General features: G+C 33.1%; 1 protein-coding gene across 1 annotated transcript; it reads left to right on the top strand.

The window, feature by feature from the left end:
• Positions 1-274: 274 nt before the first annotated feature.
• On the top strand, positions 275-4,068 carry LOC142974556 (carboxylesterase 1C-like). Its single transcript, XM_076116961.1, has 3 exons — positions 275-791; positions 1,743-2,956; positions 3,531-4,068. The coding sequence occupies exons 1-3, from the start codon at positions 633-635 to the stop codon at positions 3,709-3,711; spliced, it is 1,554 nt and encodes a 517-aa protein (XP_075973076.1). The 5' UTR covers positions 275-632; the 3' UTR covers positions 3,712-4,068.
• The last annotated feature ends 15,833 nt before the right edge of the window (positions 4,069-19,901 follow it).

Raw genomic sequence — 19,901 nt, 5'->3', positions numbered from 1 at the left:
GGACGACAATCTATGCATTGACTCATGACGACACTTTATCCCGTCAATATTGATAATACTTTATGTCATAATAAATATACTAAGCGAGCGAGTTAAGCGAGCTCTCAGCAATTATGGATAGTGATATTATTGTCTCATCTTACGCAAAAGGTTAAAAGTCAAATGGTATCATAAAAAATAAAGCGATAAAGGATTGGGAATTAACGTCTCATTATCAAAGCATATATAACGGACACAAAACAAATACAATTTAGTTCAGAAAGTGCTTTCATCCGTGTCTTACTCAGTGAATTTTAAAATATATTTTTTATCGTATTTTGACTTGAATAATAAAACAATGTGATAAAGTAACTACAGTACATTTTTAAAAGAGGATATATAACAGTTCCGCTTACTAACCGGTGAACGATTAGTAAAGAAAACTTTGGGTCGAAGATTACATACTTAGAAGATGCTTAGTGGTATTTGAGCTGAGCGTCTCTGCGCTACAAGTTGCTGCTGATTGACAGTTTATAATAGTTGTTATATATACAGTCGTTATATCAAAGGCCAAACCATAATCACTAAGTTGACCATACGACATATAAGTGTTACATCGAATTCTTTCTAATATTATTCAAAACTGAAGAAAAATGTGGAAATTTATATCGGTTTTGTCTATTTTAAATGTATACGTATATGGACGGACTGACGTTAATACAAGTGTAGGTATAATTTACGGAGTTCGAGAAGAATTTACAAAGTTTCTTGGCATACCTTATGGACTTATCGACATTTACGATTATTTTGCTGTGAGTATTAAGTGTTAAATTATGATTGAAACTTCGTCCGCGGGGATAGCTATGTGTTATGCTAAAAGCTATATATACTATGCTTTGTACTAGTTCAGATTTTAAGTTGTTGTTGTACGTCATTAAAATCCGTTTAGCGGATGTTTCGTGAATAAGAAACAAACGTACATACAACTTATATAATATATGTATATATTTTGGGTATTTACGTGCCTGAGAGACACTTAAAGCTATTTTAGCTAATTCGATAGGAAGCCCAAAAGGTGATGGAGTAAAGGCCTAACCTTCCCTCATTACAAAATGAGATCTTGTCCGGCAGTAGAACTTTAATAAACATAATCTATACTAATATTATAAAGCTGAAGAGTTTGTTTGTTTGTTTGTTTGAACGCGCTAATCTCAGTAACTACTGGTCCGATTTGAAAAAATCTTTCAGTTTTAGATAGCCCCGAGGAAGGCTATATGCTATATATCATCACGCTACGACCAACAGGACCAGAGCACCAGTGAAAAATGTTACAAAAACGGGAAATATCATGGCTCTCTTATGTGACGCAAGCGAAGTTGCACGGGTCGGCTAGTTCATATATAGACCGTTACAAACAAGGTTTCACAAACTAAACCATCTCTGTCATTTAATGTATTAGTAAAGTAATCATAACAAAATAAAGTTGCATAGTTACAGTACTAAATAAGTGGGTAATGGATTTTATGAACATTTCCACTTATCGCCTGACCAGTTTAACGTGTGATCAGTATTCAACTAGCGTTCTCAACTCTTTTGAGCTTATAAAATGGGATAGAGGAATTAACGCATTTTATCTTGGAATGCTTAACGCTTCGGCACAGGTTATATATTTGAACTATTGTCCCGAAGTTTCGCCAGTGTCTTTCTGCCTCTTTATTATAATTATGATTAAGCGTATCTAACTTTCTTAAATTTTATTACAGGATGCTAAACCGTACCCGAGATTTGAAACTGCATTCCACGCTAATAAGCACCCAGAAAAGTGCGCGCAATTCACTCCTAATGGACCAGAGGGGACAATGCAATGTTTGAACTTAAACATTTACCAACCAAATAATTTAACCTCAACTGACAAATTGCCTGTTATGGTATACCTACACGGAGGAAATTTTGCTGAAGGAAGTGGGAACATCAACGAAATAACTAATCTTTCACCTATAAGTGGTCTATCATACGTCCAAACACCAAAAAATCTAATTGACCACAACGTTATTTTAGTTACAGTCAATTATAGATTAGGCATTTTCGGATTTCTATGTGATCTTGAAAATAATTATGCCAATCAAGGTATTAAAGATCAATTGCTCGCTTTGAAATGGATTAAAAACAATATCGCAGCGTTCGGTGGCGATGAAAATAATATATTATTATTTGGGCATGATTCGGGTTCAATATCCGCCGATATACATCTTCTGTACAGCGATACTGATCTTTTTAACAAAGTTATAATGCAAAGTGGCAACTTCTTTTCACCTATAGGTAAAAGCAAGCCGGTTCAAGGCGATCTTACGTTTCAATCTGTCCAAAGAATGAAAGACATGATCAAGTATATTATTAACAGTCCCGAACAAAACGTGTTCACCACAAATGATATGTGGAAAAATCTAATTGTGGAACACAAAAACAAACATTTCAAACCGTGTATTGACGGGAAATTTATCAAAAACAAACCTAGAAATACAAATTTTACAAACAAGAGTATTTTAATCGGAAACACGGTGAACGAACAAATGTTACTTCGAAAAGGTACAGATGATTTGATGGACAGAAATGACACTTACAAAATGGCATTCTCAGTCCTACCACCACCAGCATTGGATAGTATTGAAGAATTCTATGTAATGGGAAACTCTACAGCCGAAACCATATTAATAAGTAATGATTTGTTGTATAATTATCCGGCAGAAAAATCTGCAGAATTTTACGTAGAAAATAAGGCTACGGTATACAGATATTTATTTTCATATCCTGGTGGTAGATATATTGTCAAATACAGCAGGTCCTCAGTGTTAGGTCTACGAAGTGATGAGACTAATTATTTATTTAATTTGAAAACGGCGCCGGAATTAACAAGCCCAGAAGATGCAAATATGATTGTATACTTAACCACGACTTGGACGAACTTCGCCAAATACGGGTATGTTATCCTCTTAATATTATATATTATTATGCGAAAGTTACAAGCAAATACTACCGTATCGATTACGATGAAATTTGGTATGCAGGTAGCTGAAGACCCAGAATAACACATGGGTACCACAACAGTTTTTATGCCGGAGTTCCCGAGCGATCGGGATTTACACGGGAAGGGTTTCAACGCGGACGAAGTCGCGGGCGGCTTCTAGTAAAAAATAAATTTATCTCATTAATGTTCTGCTGCTAGGCCTAACTGCGTCCAGAAATTAGAAAAAGAAATACCCCTCGAGTCCGCAACACTGAACTAGTGCTACTCTGCATTATTTCCATATGTTTTCCTTAACCGTTATAAAAAAAGATATGTTTAATTACCCGTTACACAATTTTTTGTAAGGCCGTGCTAAATGTCGCATTTTCTCTCAATCATAAAATTTTTAGTAACTCTTCCACTAGGCTGAGTCTGTTTTGAAAAGTCTTTAAAAATAATGATAGAATGTGAGTGAAGAGAATGAGAATGCTTATATTATTGTTATATATCTTGCTATCATTGCTATAATAATGTTTCTTTTTTTTAGTAACCCTTCGACTATCACTGGACGTGGTGCATGGCCGAAATATGACATGCAGACCAAATACACACGAGACATCGGATCTAGTTTGAGAAATGTCAAATTTCTATATTCAGCCCGGACGCAATTTTGGGGAGAATTCTATGAAAAGTATAGAGATCATTCAGAAGGCTTTCATTTTTATTAAAGCTAGTAACCAATAGCTTGATTTTCTACTACTATCGACTACTGACAACCAGTTAGCTATCGAGAAATTTTGTAATTGTTTTTTCGAATATCTGATCAGCGTCTCTGGCAAACTCCGGTCAGAACTATTTTGGCAGGAAATTTTAAATGTCAAACTCTTGATTGTACTGACAGCAGTGCAGCGACAGCAGTGGCGTTCTCTGATCCCTACGGGAAAAAGGCGTCATTTTATGTATGTAATTATGTAAACAATAATGAAAATACCGCCAGTTTGTAAAGTCAACGAAATGGTTTAAAAAAAAATCTACTAAATTGTTATGAAACCAGGTGTTCATTTTTTATTAGTATTAAAAGAATTTTTGTGTGATTGTTTTGTTTTTTTTTCTCGCAGTATTCATTGAAACATCCTCCTTATTAAAGGCGGTTAAAATATTGTTTTTTGCTTAAAACAAGACAATTTTTATTATGGTAATTTGGGAAATAAATTAGAACTTCATTGTTTTGATGTCCTTCAAAGATTAGTTGCCAAGGAGATAAATAATTTAGTTAATATATTCAAACGGTCTTTGAGTTCATTGACATTTCGATTATGAGTATATTTTTCTTCAGTAGTTCAGAACACTATCTATCCATGAAGTACAGTGCCTCGATTCTCTGCTACTGTCAACTACCGACAACCGAACTGTCATCGAGAGATTTTGTATGAAAATCGGATCAGCGCTTCTGACGGGCGTCGTAGGAAATATTTTGGCAGTAGGTACATTCTAAATGTCTAAATTTCGATGACTAGCCGGTTGTCCGTAGTCTATAGTAGTAGAAAATCTGGCTACTGAACACTATCTATCCATAAAGTACTGTACCTACATTCGTCTAAAACAGTAGGTAGTAAAATGTCTCAGCAAACAATTTGAAAGGAGCCAAATAAAGAGTATTTGCTTGCTGCGATGCCATAAACCTTTTACACTCATACGTCATCATTAACAGCCAGTAAATGTCCAGTGCGAACATTAGCCTCGTTCGTAAGTCGTAAAAAGGTTGTATGTCCAGGCGGGGACGGCACCGCCTGTAATCAAGACTGCCAAATATACTATGATCACATTGTGATGTAGTGAAACATCTTTAGGTTTCCAATGCTTAGTCTAGATTTTATCCATTCTTTTGTTATGGTATAGTCCGCTGCAAAAGTAATTTAATATGTTCACTTTTTCCATACTCTAGATCATGCATATTAACCATCTTCAGAAAAAAAAATAAGATTGATTGAAATCGTTACTCGTGACCAATTTTAGCTTTTGTTTAAATATATTAAAAATACAATAAAATAAGTTATTGTAAAATATTGAGTTGATTGAATGACTTTTGTATTTGAGTGTACTTTTTGTGCCTATTTCATGCTAGGGACCAGATTAAATAACGTATGTCACAGTCTTTGTGCTATATGTTATGTATAATGGTGCGTACACATTGGAATACAATAATATAACATCTAATATATTAACAACGTTTGATGACATTTTATGTTATAACATGCTGATTCTAATCTGTATGTACCGTTACATGGGTACTTATTATGTTTACTGATATTAATGACGTGTATAGACACACAGACATTTTTATTTTCACCATAAGTGAAGCTGTTTGTGTTATATTATGTTTTTGTGGAACATAAAACTATATTGAATGAAAATTGCTATTATGGCTTACAATGTAAGTGGGCGGAAAATTCTTTTACCCACACAATATAATTTATAAACAAACTAGCTGACCCGCGCAACTTTGCTTGCGTCACCTAAGAGAATGGGTCAAAATTTTCCCCGTTTTTGTAACATTTTTCGTTGCTACTCCGCTCCTAATGACCGTAGCGTGATGTTATTATAGCCTATAGCCTTCCTCGATAAATGGGCTATCTAACACTGAAAGAATTTTTCAAATCGGACCAGTAGTACCTGAGATTAGCGCGTTCAAACAAACAAACAAACAAACAAACAAACAAAAAAAGCATGCTATAAACATGACTAAAACAAGTTCCTTGGACAAATGCTTTTAAAAAAAATTAAACCGTGTCCATAACACATTTAGCATATCTTGAGATTCCAATATCGGAGTAAACATTTTCCAATTTCAGTAAAAGTTTCCAGCTGTTTACCGCTTAAAAGAAAACTCAATATTGTTTGTTTCTAACTTGCTCTCGTTCCTTAAATAGTGGTTTCTTAACATTTTTAGTAACTGAGTTTATTTGCGAGCTTTGAACTTAGTTCTGAGAATCTTGTTGCTACAAACAGTATAGATTAGAAGCATTTTGTTCTAGGAACATTAAATTAGAGTGGCTTTTGAAAAAATACACGAAAGTCCGTCTGTCTGACATGTACTGTAAAATAGTGTTATTTTATAATGAATATATATGAAAAATATTTGTAATGAATATATTATTCAATATGTTAGAGCCTATAAAATAATATTATCTGTGTAGGCTTGTTACTACCAGGAATAGACGATTAAAAACGTTCAAATAAATGTGATCAATCAGTTTATATAAGTTAATACTGAAAATTTTGTTATGAGTATCGAGGCAGTTTGTCATTTTTTGGAAGTAACTTTTGCTACATAATGCTGTTGTATTAAAATCCAGTTGTATATTTTTATATACCTAGTATCATGTTTGTTTGTAATTTAAAATAGCATTTCTGAATATTGCGTCCTTATTGGTATTTTAAAAGCATAATTAAGTAGTTTAAAAATTAATCAAAGGCTTTTTATTACATTTTATTAAAATTATTTTTATTTATTCCAGCTAGTATTCAGACTGACAAATATCTGACAATTTTACATAAAAATTTGTATTGTAAATGCATTGCAAAATATACATGCCAATGAAATCACTATTAGTTCAAAATCACACCCCAATTACAAAAATGGAGAGCCAAAAAAAGTGTCTTCGAGAAAATCGAAAACCTTTCATGATCACGTAGCACCAAATTGTTCGAGAATTGTACGTAAGCCGGTTCGTGGTCGTGACTTGCAAAAGAACGTGTGTTACGAACCTAATCGACTTCTTAATGATCACAGTATGTACGCACCGTGTAATTAGGTGGCATTTTTTGTACAAGTAATTTTCTTAGGATATTATTTGTCTGTGAAAATAAATTGTGTAGTTGAAGTGCGTATGATTTATATGAGCGTGTTTGTTCCTTGAGTAGATGTATTCTTATTGTAGAAGATAGACTATGTTGACTGAAGATTTATAGTTCTACAGCGAAATAATAGATCTGGTATATTAGTTAAATGATAATATTTACTAATGACCAAGACTAAGTCTTGTTTTTTTCGGATGCTGGTAAAACGTTTTGGTAGTAATAAAATTGAGATTTTTCAGAAGTGCGTTTGCATGAAAATTTGACATTAATATAAGTAATCGTCGGCACATACTCTTTCCACTTTCAAGGTAAGGTTTATAAATACATTTTCATGACCTTAACCACAACAATGCATTACAGCAAAGTGCTTAAAATACAAAAAAAAAGTATTTTAACTTAACACATTGCAGTTTTACTCCGCCCAGTTAGCGAGGTGCCTAATTGTATTAGAAAAATGCTCCCGAGTGCTCTCATTTTGTTAAAATTCTTTTACGTTTCAAAATAGAAAATCTAATAAAGTAAATTGTTAAAGTTGCTGTTCATGTATTTGTTTTTTTATAAACACTTACCTTGTTTGATATGGACGGGAAATGCTATTGCGATGCATTAATAATAATAATTGCTGATAAAAGCAATTCTCTTTATATTTTAAATTTTGAACCGGACACTTCTCCATTGAGCATAAAAACACCCCTAAAAGCATACTTTTTTTTGGTTGTCACTAAATAAATAAAAAAAAATATCAGAAAATTTTTATTCAAAACTAAAATTTACGTTTAGTACCTCGATTTAATCGCGTGTATTCTTTTCTTTTTTTCTATTCTTTTTTTGGAGAAATATGTATTTATAAATAATAATATATTTAACCCCTTAATGTCCCACAGTTGGGCAACGGTCTCCCGTAATGAGAAAGGGGTTAGGCCTTGAGTCCACCACGCTGGCTAATTGCGGGCTGGGGACTTTGCGAATATTATGATATATAAAAATAAACTGTAAGTAACAAACAAAAGAATTTTAGGCTTAACAAGAATGACAATTGGAAATCTTTCCCTGATATCAAGTTATACAGCGCGGACGTGCAATAGTCCCTTTCATTAACAGTTTACGATCTGCTACGTGTTCGAGCCCCGGCTCGTGAAGATATTTCATTTGTGACATGACTGCTTTTTATTGTTCGCTAGGCAGACAAATATTTTTTTCCTGCGTTATTTGTCTGGAAAGAATTATCTGTTTTAATCAGGAGGTCTAAATATAGTATGGATCATGAAATTACATGTATAAAATTCATAATAAACCTCTTTAGTTCATATAATTATGTAGTTATACTGTAAATTAACAGTATCCATTTACTAGTTAGTTCCCTAAACAAATTTGTTTCTTACTGTGTCTTAAAAATGATGATAAATATACAATCACTGATAGTATAATATATAATCTCGTTTAAAATTCCTTACCTGCGTTTTTGTTTCACGATTACCTACCTAATTATCTCATTAAACTGTCTAATGTTAGTCTTAAAAAAGTTTATTCGCATAAAAACGAAACATAAATTAACTCAAACATGACTTTTTTTTTATCTTTACTAAAGTGCATCGTAGACAAGTTGATCACACAATTATTTAGGTCCAAGTAATAAGTCTCATAACAATAGAAGTCGAAGTAAAGCCGCACGTACAACGTGGCTTCTCTTTAATTGAGACTGCACGATGTATGGCAGTGAATTATGATTTTGTGCTGTACATATTATTATTTCGATTGCCTAATGGACTTCTAGAATTTAATTAGGTTTTAGATATAGAATAATTATCAAGATATAAAGAAATATTAATGAAATCAAACAAAGTCATCGATCATCATAGTTGTTACATCTAAACCGACAATGATTTTATTCGACGGTGATATAAAAAATATATTTTACAATAGTTTTTAGAAAATTTACCTCTGCATAAGTATTTTTTTCTGTTTGAACGTCTCATTGCGAGTGAAACTGATCCGTTTTGTCCTAATGATAGCGATTTCTGATCAGTCTGGAACACAAAATAAAAAAATATAATCGGCTGCTCAGATTTTCATACTAAATTTCTCGATGACAGGCCGGTTGTCGATAGTCGATAGTAGTAGAGAATCGATCTACAGGATATTTCACCGTCTCCATTTGGGTCTCAAGTGTCTCCAAAATTAATAGGAACTTATAACATAACTTTACAAACGTTAAAGTGCGTAATATTACACGAAATGTTTACAAGTACCTACTTTACGTGAATGCTAAATTCACAAAATAGCAATTACCGCGAAGAACGTTCGCATACAGTCACCTAGCTAATCAGGAATCGAGATGAAATCGAACAAAAGTAATATAACTTTCCTTATTGAGTATATTAAGTAAAATCGGAGTCGGTCAAACGTATAATTAAGAAGCCTCAGTTGTTTGATGTAATCGTTTGTTCGTTCGATTGTAACGATGAAAGTTTTCAAGAAATTTCTAATAGCATAAAGAATGACTTTTGCTTGAGCTAGGGTTGAGTTGCAGTAGGAAAGGCGAAGGCATAATATACCGTCAATACATTAGTATGTCATGCCCCTTACGGCTTTGTGTGATAAAATATTGTTCAACATTTTATTTTGTATACTGTTACAGAAAATACTAAGTGATAATTATTTTTATTATAACTGCGGTAATATGAAAAATTTGTCTATAAAATTAGTCAACTATTCTGACATCACGATAGAACTTTCGAGAATGAATTGATTTAAGTTTTATGTGCGTTTTCATACAGCCATGTAAAACTAGAGGGTTTAACTTGTTACGTATATTTCAAGTTGTTAATGGTCGAATGTATAACCCATGCGTAGGAGATCTACCCTAGTCTAAAGAGCATTGAACTCAAGAAAATATTAGATGCAGAAGCTAAGGAGAAATATAAGCTTGTAATTTAAACTTACAAAATTAAAGTCAAAAACTTCAAATAAATATACATTTCAAAGACATAACTGAAAACTATCTCGAAAATACTTTAAACTTAAACATAAATTACTTGAAACTTCATTAACTGTTAAAATATCAAATAAAAAGATACTTAATAAAAGGGCTGTTTGAATAAAATTGTCATTGGAAAGCAAACGAGGGAAGATAAATCATCCGCGGACGATGTTTGTACGACTTAATTTGATTTAGATGGCTTTTGAAACGGGTTAATAAAGCCTTTTTTCATGGTCATTTAGAAATTGAGAGGAATTACGTGTATTGAGAATTATTTTGTTGTATTTTTAAAGGTGACCCATGTAAGGGCTTATATTTTGTAAATATTTCGTTACTTTAGTTGTGTGGTGAACTAAAATCTTTTATAATATGTTGTTTTATCATGATACTATGGAGTGGTACTTAATAATATCAGACTGAAATAGATGCCATAATGGATGTAAAGTAGGTACTCTAATACTGCATTGATAAATTGTCATTAGAAGAAGCAATCTACACAAATTTTCTAAGCTAAAATAAAGTGGTTATCAATGTAAATTCTTAATAAGATTTTGACAGAAAGCTTTTATTGTAAAGAGTCAGTAATAATAGAATTCTCATGCATTAGCAGAAACGCAAGATTGTATCAATATGCTGTATTTGATATATTATATAGTTGTATGGAATGCACCAACAGATCGTTAACAAGGGGAGAGCCCATTTACCGAGCCCGTTTTAAAATTCTAGGCTACTCTTTCGCTTGCTCTATCTTCCATGCTATGAAGCCCATCTGTTAGGGGGATCATGCTTTCAAATCTTTCTCCTATTCAGGAATATTCTAAAATAAATTCACAATACTGGGCTTCCCAGGCACACTTTAGGCGACCTAAGAAATAAACCCGAAATATCATGATCAGCAGTTGGATACACTATCCACTGCACCACAGCAGTACGATTCTTTACAGTCGATACTATCGAGTTGCGAGAGTTTGACATTTCAAAATATACTACAAAAATAGTTCCGATGCCATCCGATAGAAGCGCCAATCACGTTTTCATATAACACTTCTCGATAGGTAGCCGGTTTTCAAAGTCGATAGTGGTAAAATAAGTAGTAAATATATGTATGTGATATGTATAACATCAACTTTACCGTATTTTTTAAGATTGTAATATTAGATTTAAGCTTTATATCAAAGTAAAACATTACACGAGACACAAACATTGAGAGTATTTCAGTACGCCTTTAATTTCCTATTCGTCTTTGTTCTACCCACTCTTCACGGACTAGCTGTTAGAATACAAAAGTATTACAAGTGTAGTGGGCGTTGATTTTACGAAAACATGCGACAAAGGGAAAAATATCTTGTGAGTAATATACAAGGTATTTTTCTATATATTTCTCATTATGCCTACAGTTCTATTTAGGTAGTAAGAAAAAAATATGTATGGCTTGTATTTGGGTTTTCAATATCGAAAAATTAAACGAATTGAAAACAGAGAAAGTTTTCACGAAGCTGAATATGCTAATGCAAATTAAGAATAATTTTAAATAAAGTATTACTTGCAATAATTATCTTACGCAATTTAATAAGGATACAATTTTATGTTAAGTATCAATGTCATGAACGTTAGATAACGAACCAAAGAACCGAAAAACCATCATTAGCTATTTGATTAAAAAGCCAGAGGCTTGAAAGGATTCCGTCTTTCGGAATTAAAAATAAAATAATTTATTAATATACTTTAGTAGTGCTCTATAAATTGGCTAGACCTACGAATCAAAGTTACATTTAAATTGATCCACAACAGTCCCTAAACGCAAACCATTACTAAACATTATGACTCTCTCAATCAATCGAACTGCAATATCAAGTACGATCAAATACTGCATATTAAATACCTAATCTATTCACTTAACACTCTATTACCGTTTCAAGATGTTCACAAAAGCTATAAACCCAGTTATAAAGCGACTGTTACTACTGTTTTATGTCTGTCATAGATGCTACCCTTCATTTACCGTCACTTGATGTTAGCCGTCTTGAAATTTATAACGTCTTCAAATTATAGCCGGCGACAATGGCCAGCTGTAATTTTGTCGTAATTGTGGATGCCGTTTAGATAGTAAATAAATAATGTTTTAAGGTGATGTAGCACCTGCAATGTGGAATCAAGGTTAAGTATTTCAGAGGTGTTATTAATGCGGTGTTTATCTGTATTGGGCATATCTATGTAGCTGCTGGTATGTACCAGCAGCTCAATTTTCTACCACTATCGACTATCAACAACCGGTTAGCTATCAGGAAATTTTGTATAAAAATCTGATAGAATCTGGAACTATTTTTGCAGTGCATTTTAAATGTCAATCTTTTGATATTCGAAAGTATCGACTGGACAGGGTCACGCTAAAGAACTATATAACACTGTTTATCGTAGGATATTGAAAATTACGACCTGCGAAAAATTCGAGCAAGGTCCCAAACATTTTGACATTTCAAGAGACCAAATTAAATATGATGGTTCTTCTCATATTTATTAAATTATATCGCGTTGCGTCCTTCAATCAAGTAGTACATAGTGATATTCTTCTAACAAAGCAATCGCCATGAATTCATAAGCAACCTCCTATATCAAAAACATCGAGTCTTGCAATCGCCTCATATTTCGAGCTTAAAATAAAATTTCTTGACCTAGTTTAAAAACGTCTGCAGTCCTTGTTTCCTAAGGATCTAAAACTCTGCATATTTCTAAAGAACGTATACATCCTTCTTTCTTACCTTTTATTTTTAGACGTCTTTGAAGTAAAATGAAATTTAATGCAGCAACGCCACTCTGAGGAAAAACCTTCTAATTGACGTGAAATTTTGGTTCAATTAGAACATTTTCCGTTTATTTAGGACCTTTTGAGCCCTTGTGTAATTAAATTTAAGTTTATGTTGTATTTTTTATTTTGATTGCAGGAAAATTTGGCTTGGGTTTTAAAATGTTTTCATCTGAGAAAAACTAATAAAATTTAAGCGTATACTTCTTGCTCCAAACATGTGTATGAAAATCACATCAGCGCCTCTAACGGGTGCCGAAGGAACTAATTGAAAAGTTTACTCTAATGTCAAATTCTGAATACTCGTTGGTACCGACTGTAGAGAATCGCGCCATAGAATTAACAGTCATATCATTATCCTTTAGAAACTTGTTTTCAGTCTTTTCCAAGTTTAGTATCCAATTAAAAAACTTAGTCACGTGACCACAGAAACAGATGAAAATACAAGAATTCGAGAACATGTATTATCTTTTAACAATAATAGGTATATTGTAATAGCTTTTGTAATTTTTAAGAAGTTTTAAAATATACAATCTATGAACTAAAGTATATAATATTTATGTATTAAATATTAATTCTATCTCCATATCTCTTCGTTCTCTGTAAAAGCCATTACCCGAATACAGAATATATCATTTACATTAATATATTTTCCAAGCAATTTATAATCATATTATGTTGTGCGGTAGACCGCACCTAATCATTACATTCAAAGTAATTTTAATATAATGAAGCAATTAGCAGATCCATTATAATATTTTACGCGTATTAGTTTCTAATGCAAATGGAGCGAAATGAGAACCTATACTTTTAATAATTTAGATTCTTATGAATTAATGTTTTATGATATTTTTACATATATTATAGAAAACAGTTCAGACAGATACTTACTATTGTTACAATTATCGTACTTATGAATAAGAGAAATATCAAGGAAATGTCTAACACAGAAAAAAAATATTTGAGTAAATTTTATTTCCTTTACTTTGAGTTTCCATTTATAAGATACTTAGTCTTTTTGTTTCACACTACGACTAATTGACTTTTTAAGTTACGATAACTTCAAAATATTCAATAAGGAAACTATTGACTTTTCTATCAATATGTTGCTCATATGATTGAAAAATGTGCGTGACTATCTCATTACTAATGGCAATCCGAAAAAATATCTAGAGTAAAAAAAAATAGGTACATGCATGGTCGCCACGCTATCATAAGATTTTTATAGAACGTATGTTACAAATAACACCTAACAAACGATTCACCAAAGCCCAAACAAAAACCTACCAAAGTAATTCCAATATATCATTGGAACAGAACTCAATAGGTCCAATAATGGTCCAATATTACTCACAATAAGGAGGGAAACGTAGGTCCGTTCGAATAAACGTCAAATAATCATACCTTAAGTAAAATAAACAACGGCCCGAATGTAGTGAAAGTAGTAGTGGTGGAAAACGATAACAATAAATAATGATACGCTTTTATTGTCCCGTGACGTTCTGGATTGCTTTAAATTTGGATGCTGGACGAAGAATATTTGGTTTTTGAAGTAGTCATTAGGAATGCATACTAATAATATAATCATAAAAGTAGCAATGCTTTGAGTATTTTAGTATTTCTTTTGTTTAGTTGTGTTAGTTTTGAAGTGCAACTTGTTCTGGAAACTTGCTTAGGGCTTACACCGCTCGCTATTTGCTTGAATTAATAAAATCTTCTGTAACCCAACTTCGAACTACTACTGACAATTTCTTCTCAAAAAACCCTTAAATATAACTTACTCAGGCCCAAGCAGAAGCCCAATGCTCTACTACTATCAAATATCGATAACGACAAAAAATATACGAAAATCTGATCAGCGCCTCTAGCGGGCGTAGTAGGAACTATTTCTGAAGTACATTTTAAATGTCAAAATTTCATTACTAGATAGTACGGACTGTAGAGAATCAAGCCATTGTAATCAAAATCTGAGGTATTTCGTTGCAGTCATTGGTCATAACAAGACAATCAATGTCCAACTGCCCAACATACAAATGAACAAATGCCAAGCTTGTTGCTATGTCAAACTACACTTAGCACAAAATGTTCCCTTGTGAATACGAATTAATGCGTCGCCGTTCTACTCGATTAACGTTTGCGATTGTGCATGGATAACTCTATGAGCGCGAGTTTCGGACATTTCTAACTGTAATACTGTTGAAGTTTGTGATGTACAATTGAACGTTACTACAATTAGGTTCCTTTGTATCAATTTTGCTTTTGAAATTCAATCAATCTGTAGTAAATGACATATTGTTGGCTTTTAAATGGATTCTTATTGTATGCATATGTCATTCGTACTCGTAGAACTGCTAAAAAAGGGGCCACAAAATACTTTAAATTCGTATATTATACAACAAGATATGCATGAAATGTATATTCAACACATTTTAACAATAACTTGTAGTTACGTTTATTAAAACGAACGTTACTTTGTACGAAAAAACTTTTTAAGTGTCTGTATTCAATTGAATTCTCTGCTAAGAGTGCTTGAGTTATCTATAAAAAGAAACTTAAATATCAATTACATAATTTCTCGTTACTTTTACAGCAACTAATAGTTTTATCATTAGGCGTTTGGCGTAAGATGGCAGTATAACCCGGCCACTAATCTACGTAATATGTCTGACGATTACCTTAATACCCCATAAGGAATTCTCTCTTCCTCTGCATTTGCGGTTGAGCGTATCTTGCATATAGCATGAGGGTACTCAAGTCTAGTATAACAGAATATACATAGGTACATATGTAACCATGCATTCATACATAGAACAAGCCATCTTCCCACAGTTGTAGAGACCAAAGAACGCCACTTCAATACAATCCTAGTAATTTGTTTTGTTTCATTTTGGCTCATACATTTCTACTAAAAATATTGAAAACTAGCTGACTCGCGCAACTTCGCTTGCGTCACATAAGAGAGAATAGGTCAAAATTTCCCCCGTTTTTGTAACATTTTTACTGGTACTCTGCTCCTATTGGTCCTAGCGTGATAATATATAGCCTTCCTCGATAAATGGACTATCTAACACTGAAAGAATTATTCAAATCGAACCAGTAGTTCCTGAGATTAGCGCGTTCAAACAAACAAACAAACTCTTCAGCTTTATAATATTAGTATAGATGATAATTATTCATGCGTATGTAATAATGTGGCTATATTCCTAGAAAGATAACAGGAAGACACAACAACGGAAGGGTCTAGATAGGTCTATACATACATGATGCAACTTTAGTAAAACTAAGTACGGTATCTTATTATGATAACTATATATTCGCTTAGCCTTTGTTCCAAACTATGTTGGAGTCGGCTTCCAGTCTCACCGGATGCAGCTGAATACCAGTGTTTTACATGGAGCGACTGCCTATCTGACCTCCACAACCCAGTTACTTAGGTATTAACACGATACCCTTCGGTAAGACTGGTTGTCAGACTTTCAAGCTTCTGACTACTGTTAACGACTGTCAAAGATCTTCGAAAATGACAGCCGGGACCCACAATTTAACGTGCCTTCCGAAACACGGAGAAACTCGATATGTTTAGGATGGTCACCCATCCACGGAACAACCTCGGCAAGCGTAGCTTAACCTCAGAGATCGATCCGTGCGGCTGTTGTAAAATTATGATAACTAAAGAACTTATTTTTATCTTTCTGTTATGTTATCACGACTTAATTATCTTTGAAGACTTGTTAAACTTTTAAGGAAAATAATATTTGGTAAGTACATTATGTTACATACTTACGAGCTAGCTAGCTGTTTTACTAGTACTACAAGTGCAGACGAATTTTACGGTGCATGATTATCGTCTTATGTCATACTAAAAATAACTCGGTCAAGCATGATCATTATTAAATGATCTTGTTTTATGTATATTTTATGCATATTTCTATCCATTAATTTTATTTTCAGTTTGCTCATACATTAATAGTGGGTATATTTATCAAAAAAACCGTAGGCCAAAAAGCAGTTCCTTTTATTTTAAATATTTTTGAAGGTATGATTCTATTTTCCGCTGAAAACTTTTTTATGCGGACTAAAAATTTTATGTTCGGTAAAATTCTTTAATGGATATGTAGAGTATTTCAAGTTTCTGCGTGTAAAATATTTCGTGTTCGTGTTTTATAGGCTGTATTCCTAAATATATATGGCTTAAAGTTAAGTGTGACTAGACATAATAAAGAACATCAATATAAAATTCTACTTAGGACTTTACGATTTAAAGTTTTATGTGCAGCCCTGTGATTAAAAAACATTATACCATCACCTAGAGTAAAAGTATTCTGCTAACTTTTTTAACTCCTAAAAAATCTTTTTTTTGCAACATCTTACTGTCACACTGTTGAGCAAGCGCCTGCCTCAAAATAATGGAGAGGTTAGGTCGTATTTTCCTGACAAAACTATTTTTAATAACTTTCGCATTACATCACTTTTAACTTTGATACACAAGACTTAACGCAATCTTCCATTATTCGACGATTATCAGCGCCTTTTGTTACGAAATATCAAACAAATCATGATATTCCAAATCTCAGCATAATAATTGTCAATCCATAACATCTTTATTTTAAAAGAATCATTGCTTAAAAGCCCATCATTAAACTAACCTCTAACCGGTATCGGGGAACAAGACCTCCGACCCAGTCAAGAAGCTTGGACGTAGCCGTAATCAATCATTAGCGCGATGATCCGACATCACTCCGCTTGATACGCCACATCATCAATCAAACTGGAACTATCAGGGAGACAGGGACACTGGATGTGAACAGCTTTAATTAGGGTTAACGATAGTGATTGAAATATTACATAGCAGAAATGGGTTTCATTTCAGCGTATTTGAACTTGTTAGTTTGATTTTTGACTAAAGGAAACTAGGTTTTGAAAAGGTCAAAGGTTAAGGTTAAGTACTGCATTGTATGCAAGATGCGTCCCCAATCGGTCTTGTAAATACAGATGTGATCTGTTAGATCCTAATATTTTGGAGTCAAATTAAAGTTGTGACTGTGATTTGAGTTTGGCCGCAAGCAAAATTTTTTTCATCACGATGACAAAATATTCGATTTTTAGCTGTATTTTTAACTTAATCTCTACTTGGCATTTTTTTTGTAATAGTATACAGTAAAGTTAACTAACTATTGTCTTAGATAATTATACTTTCGACCTTTAGACAAAAGGCGAAACAAGCTGTCTTTTAAACAAATTACTATTAGTTTATATTGTTCTAGACATTGAAGTATTAGTGAACAATCGACGGATGATCAAACGCTATGCTCAATGGTATGATTTGACAATTTTTTGATGTGTAATAAGATGGTCTTCCATTCAATTAAACATGATTAACTGAGAGACATGTTTTGATATTGATAGATTAATGTAAGTAATGCTATGAACCTAGACATGGACTTTGTAGACTAGGTTTTGACTAAAAGTGGTTTGTTGCCTGTTTTCCCAAAGACGACAACGGAGTGTCATGGAATTTGACCCGATTTGCTATTGATGTAAATAGTTACTATATATAAACCAACCCTACTTGTCTTCTAAGTTTTCAACAACAGTTGGACAATATTTTACTCGCTCGGTTAACCGAACATGAGATTTTGCTATCGACTATTGCATACTTGGTGTCAAATATTTAAAAATCTATAAAATATTTTTTTTTGTGCCTCTAGTAGAAGATTTAAATGTAAAACACACACTAGAAAATGACAAGCGCTTCTAGTGTCTTACATCTTCGTAGAGGCGTACAATCTGATGATCGTAGCAGGTTGAAACTGCACATGAAAGCCGCGGTACAGTGGCAATGTCTAATTAGCAAAGTGCTCGGGCTGTCTCCAGACGTTTTCGTTCTACATTTCGACCGGAAAACCTCATTTATTTTGAAATTCGTTCAGAATGTCGTGATGCGTAGAGATAAAGAGATTAAAGTTGGTGAGAAAAATATTTTGGTAAGATAATTACAAAATGAAAATGTGGTAAAATATTAGTTTTTTAGACACGAAGAGGACTCCATAGACGTTGATACTCGTAAGACTGTTAGATCAAGACAGAGAGATACAAAGTCTTGGGGATATATTATTTTGTAAATAACCAACTAGAAGTTATTTAAACTTCAAAATTCTTCGTTACACGTCTCACTCAACACCTACTTTGAATACTAATTGGTACTTAAATAATAGTTATTATCTAACCAAACTATAAAGCGTGTTTTAAGCACTTCTTTTTAGTGTATTTTAATTTGACTACTTTCATTCTATAATTAATTTTTTTTAGTTAACACATGAGGTACGGTGTTTAGCAATCTACTCGAAAATTTATAGAAACTATGAAATGCAGGCTTATACCAATATTGACGCGTACTTAACCGTAAAACACACACATCAGGGCACGGCTTAGGAAAATCAGGCCAGGCTGTAGCGCCAGCTAATAAGTACACTTGAATACAGCTTTATAATTATGTTTATGCTGTAGCAAGCCTTCTCTAACCTTACCTTGATTTTATACATGATTATTAAATTACATACCGTTTTATGATTCAGAATAGATTTGTAAATCTTTAATCGTAGTATTGACCAGTGAAGCAGAATATAAGTAGCGCGGGGATAGGATGGCTGAAGAGTTCTTTGCAGTGTATGAAAGGTGTAAGTAATTGATGATCATTATTTCAATACATCGAACTGCTCCCGTTGTCTAGGTGGTTGTGAATACAAATTCCCGAGTCTGGTATAGTGTTATTGTTCTTTTAAATTCTATATTAGAATATTACTCAATAGTAGCCCGAAGTTTGGTAACGTGATTAGTACTTGGCAATAGGCTCGCCCCTTATTGGTGAAACGTGGGTGTATAACTGTATATTGTACACATCACCTTACATTTTCGGTTTTAACAGATGCGATATTAGGTATGTCTGTATGTATGAAACTAGGGTTTCAATTTACACGGTATCATAGTTACCTATTTATTGGTCCAATTCCAAATCCTTCACAACAATAATCCGCCCACACAGATTTAAATATTCAAACCTTATCAACAACTGTCTCAACCGAATTTAAATCCCGAAATCAATTTCGACATTCGTATCTAAATATAACCCTCTCTATTTCGTTCCATACATAATGTATTGGGAGATAAAGGGACAGAAACAACATTAGAACATTTTTGATTGGAACTTTAGTCGCAGGTGTACCCATCGACCTTTGGGGCCTGTTTTTTTGGATTGAAAAAGAAAACGACGGTCA

Source organism: Anticarsia gemmatalis, chromosome 8 (genome assembly GCF_050436995.1).
Source record: "Anticarsia gemmatalis isolate Benzon Research Colony breed Stoneville strain chromosome 8, ilAntGemm2 primary, whole genome shotgun sequence".
Classification (NCBI taxonomy): Eukaryota; Metazoa; Arthropoda; class Insecta; order Lepidoptera; family Erebidae; genus Anticarsia; species Anticarsia gemmatalis.
The sequence above is the reverse complement of the archived record's forward strand: the minus strand, read 5'-3'. Positions and strand labels throughout refer to the sequence as shown.

What these genes read in the sequence shown, in the direction of transcription:
- LOC142974556 (XM_076116961.1), top strand. Translation starts at nt 633, where the DNA reads ATGTGGAAATTTATATCGGTTTTGTCTATTTTAAATGTATACGTATAT. An exon ending in ACATTTACGATTATTTTGCT is followed by an intron (nt 792 to 1,742) that starts GTGAGTATTAAG and finishes ATTTTATTACAG; the next exon opens with GATGCTAAACCGTACCCGAG. An exon ending in ACGAACTTCGCCAAATACGG is followed by an intron (nt 2,957 to 3,530) that starts GTATGTTATCCT and finishes TCTTTTTTTTAG; the next exon opens with TAACCCTTCGACTATCACTG.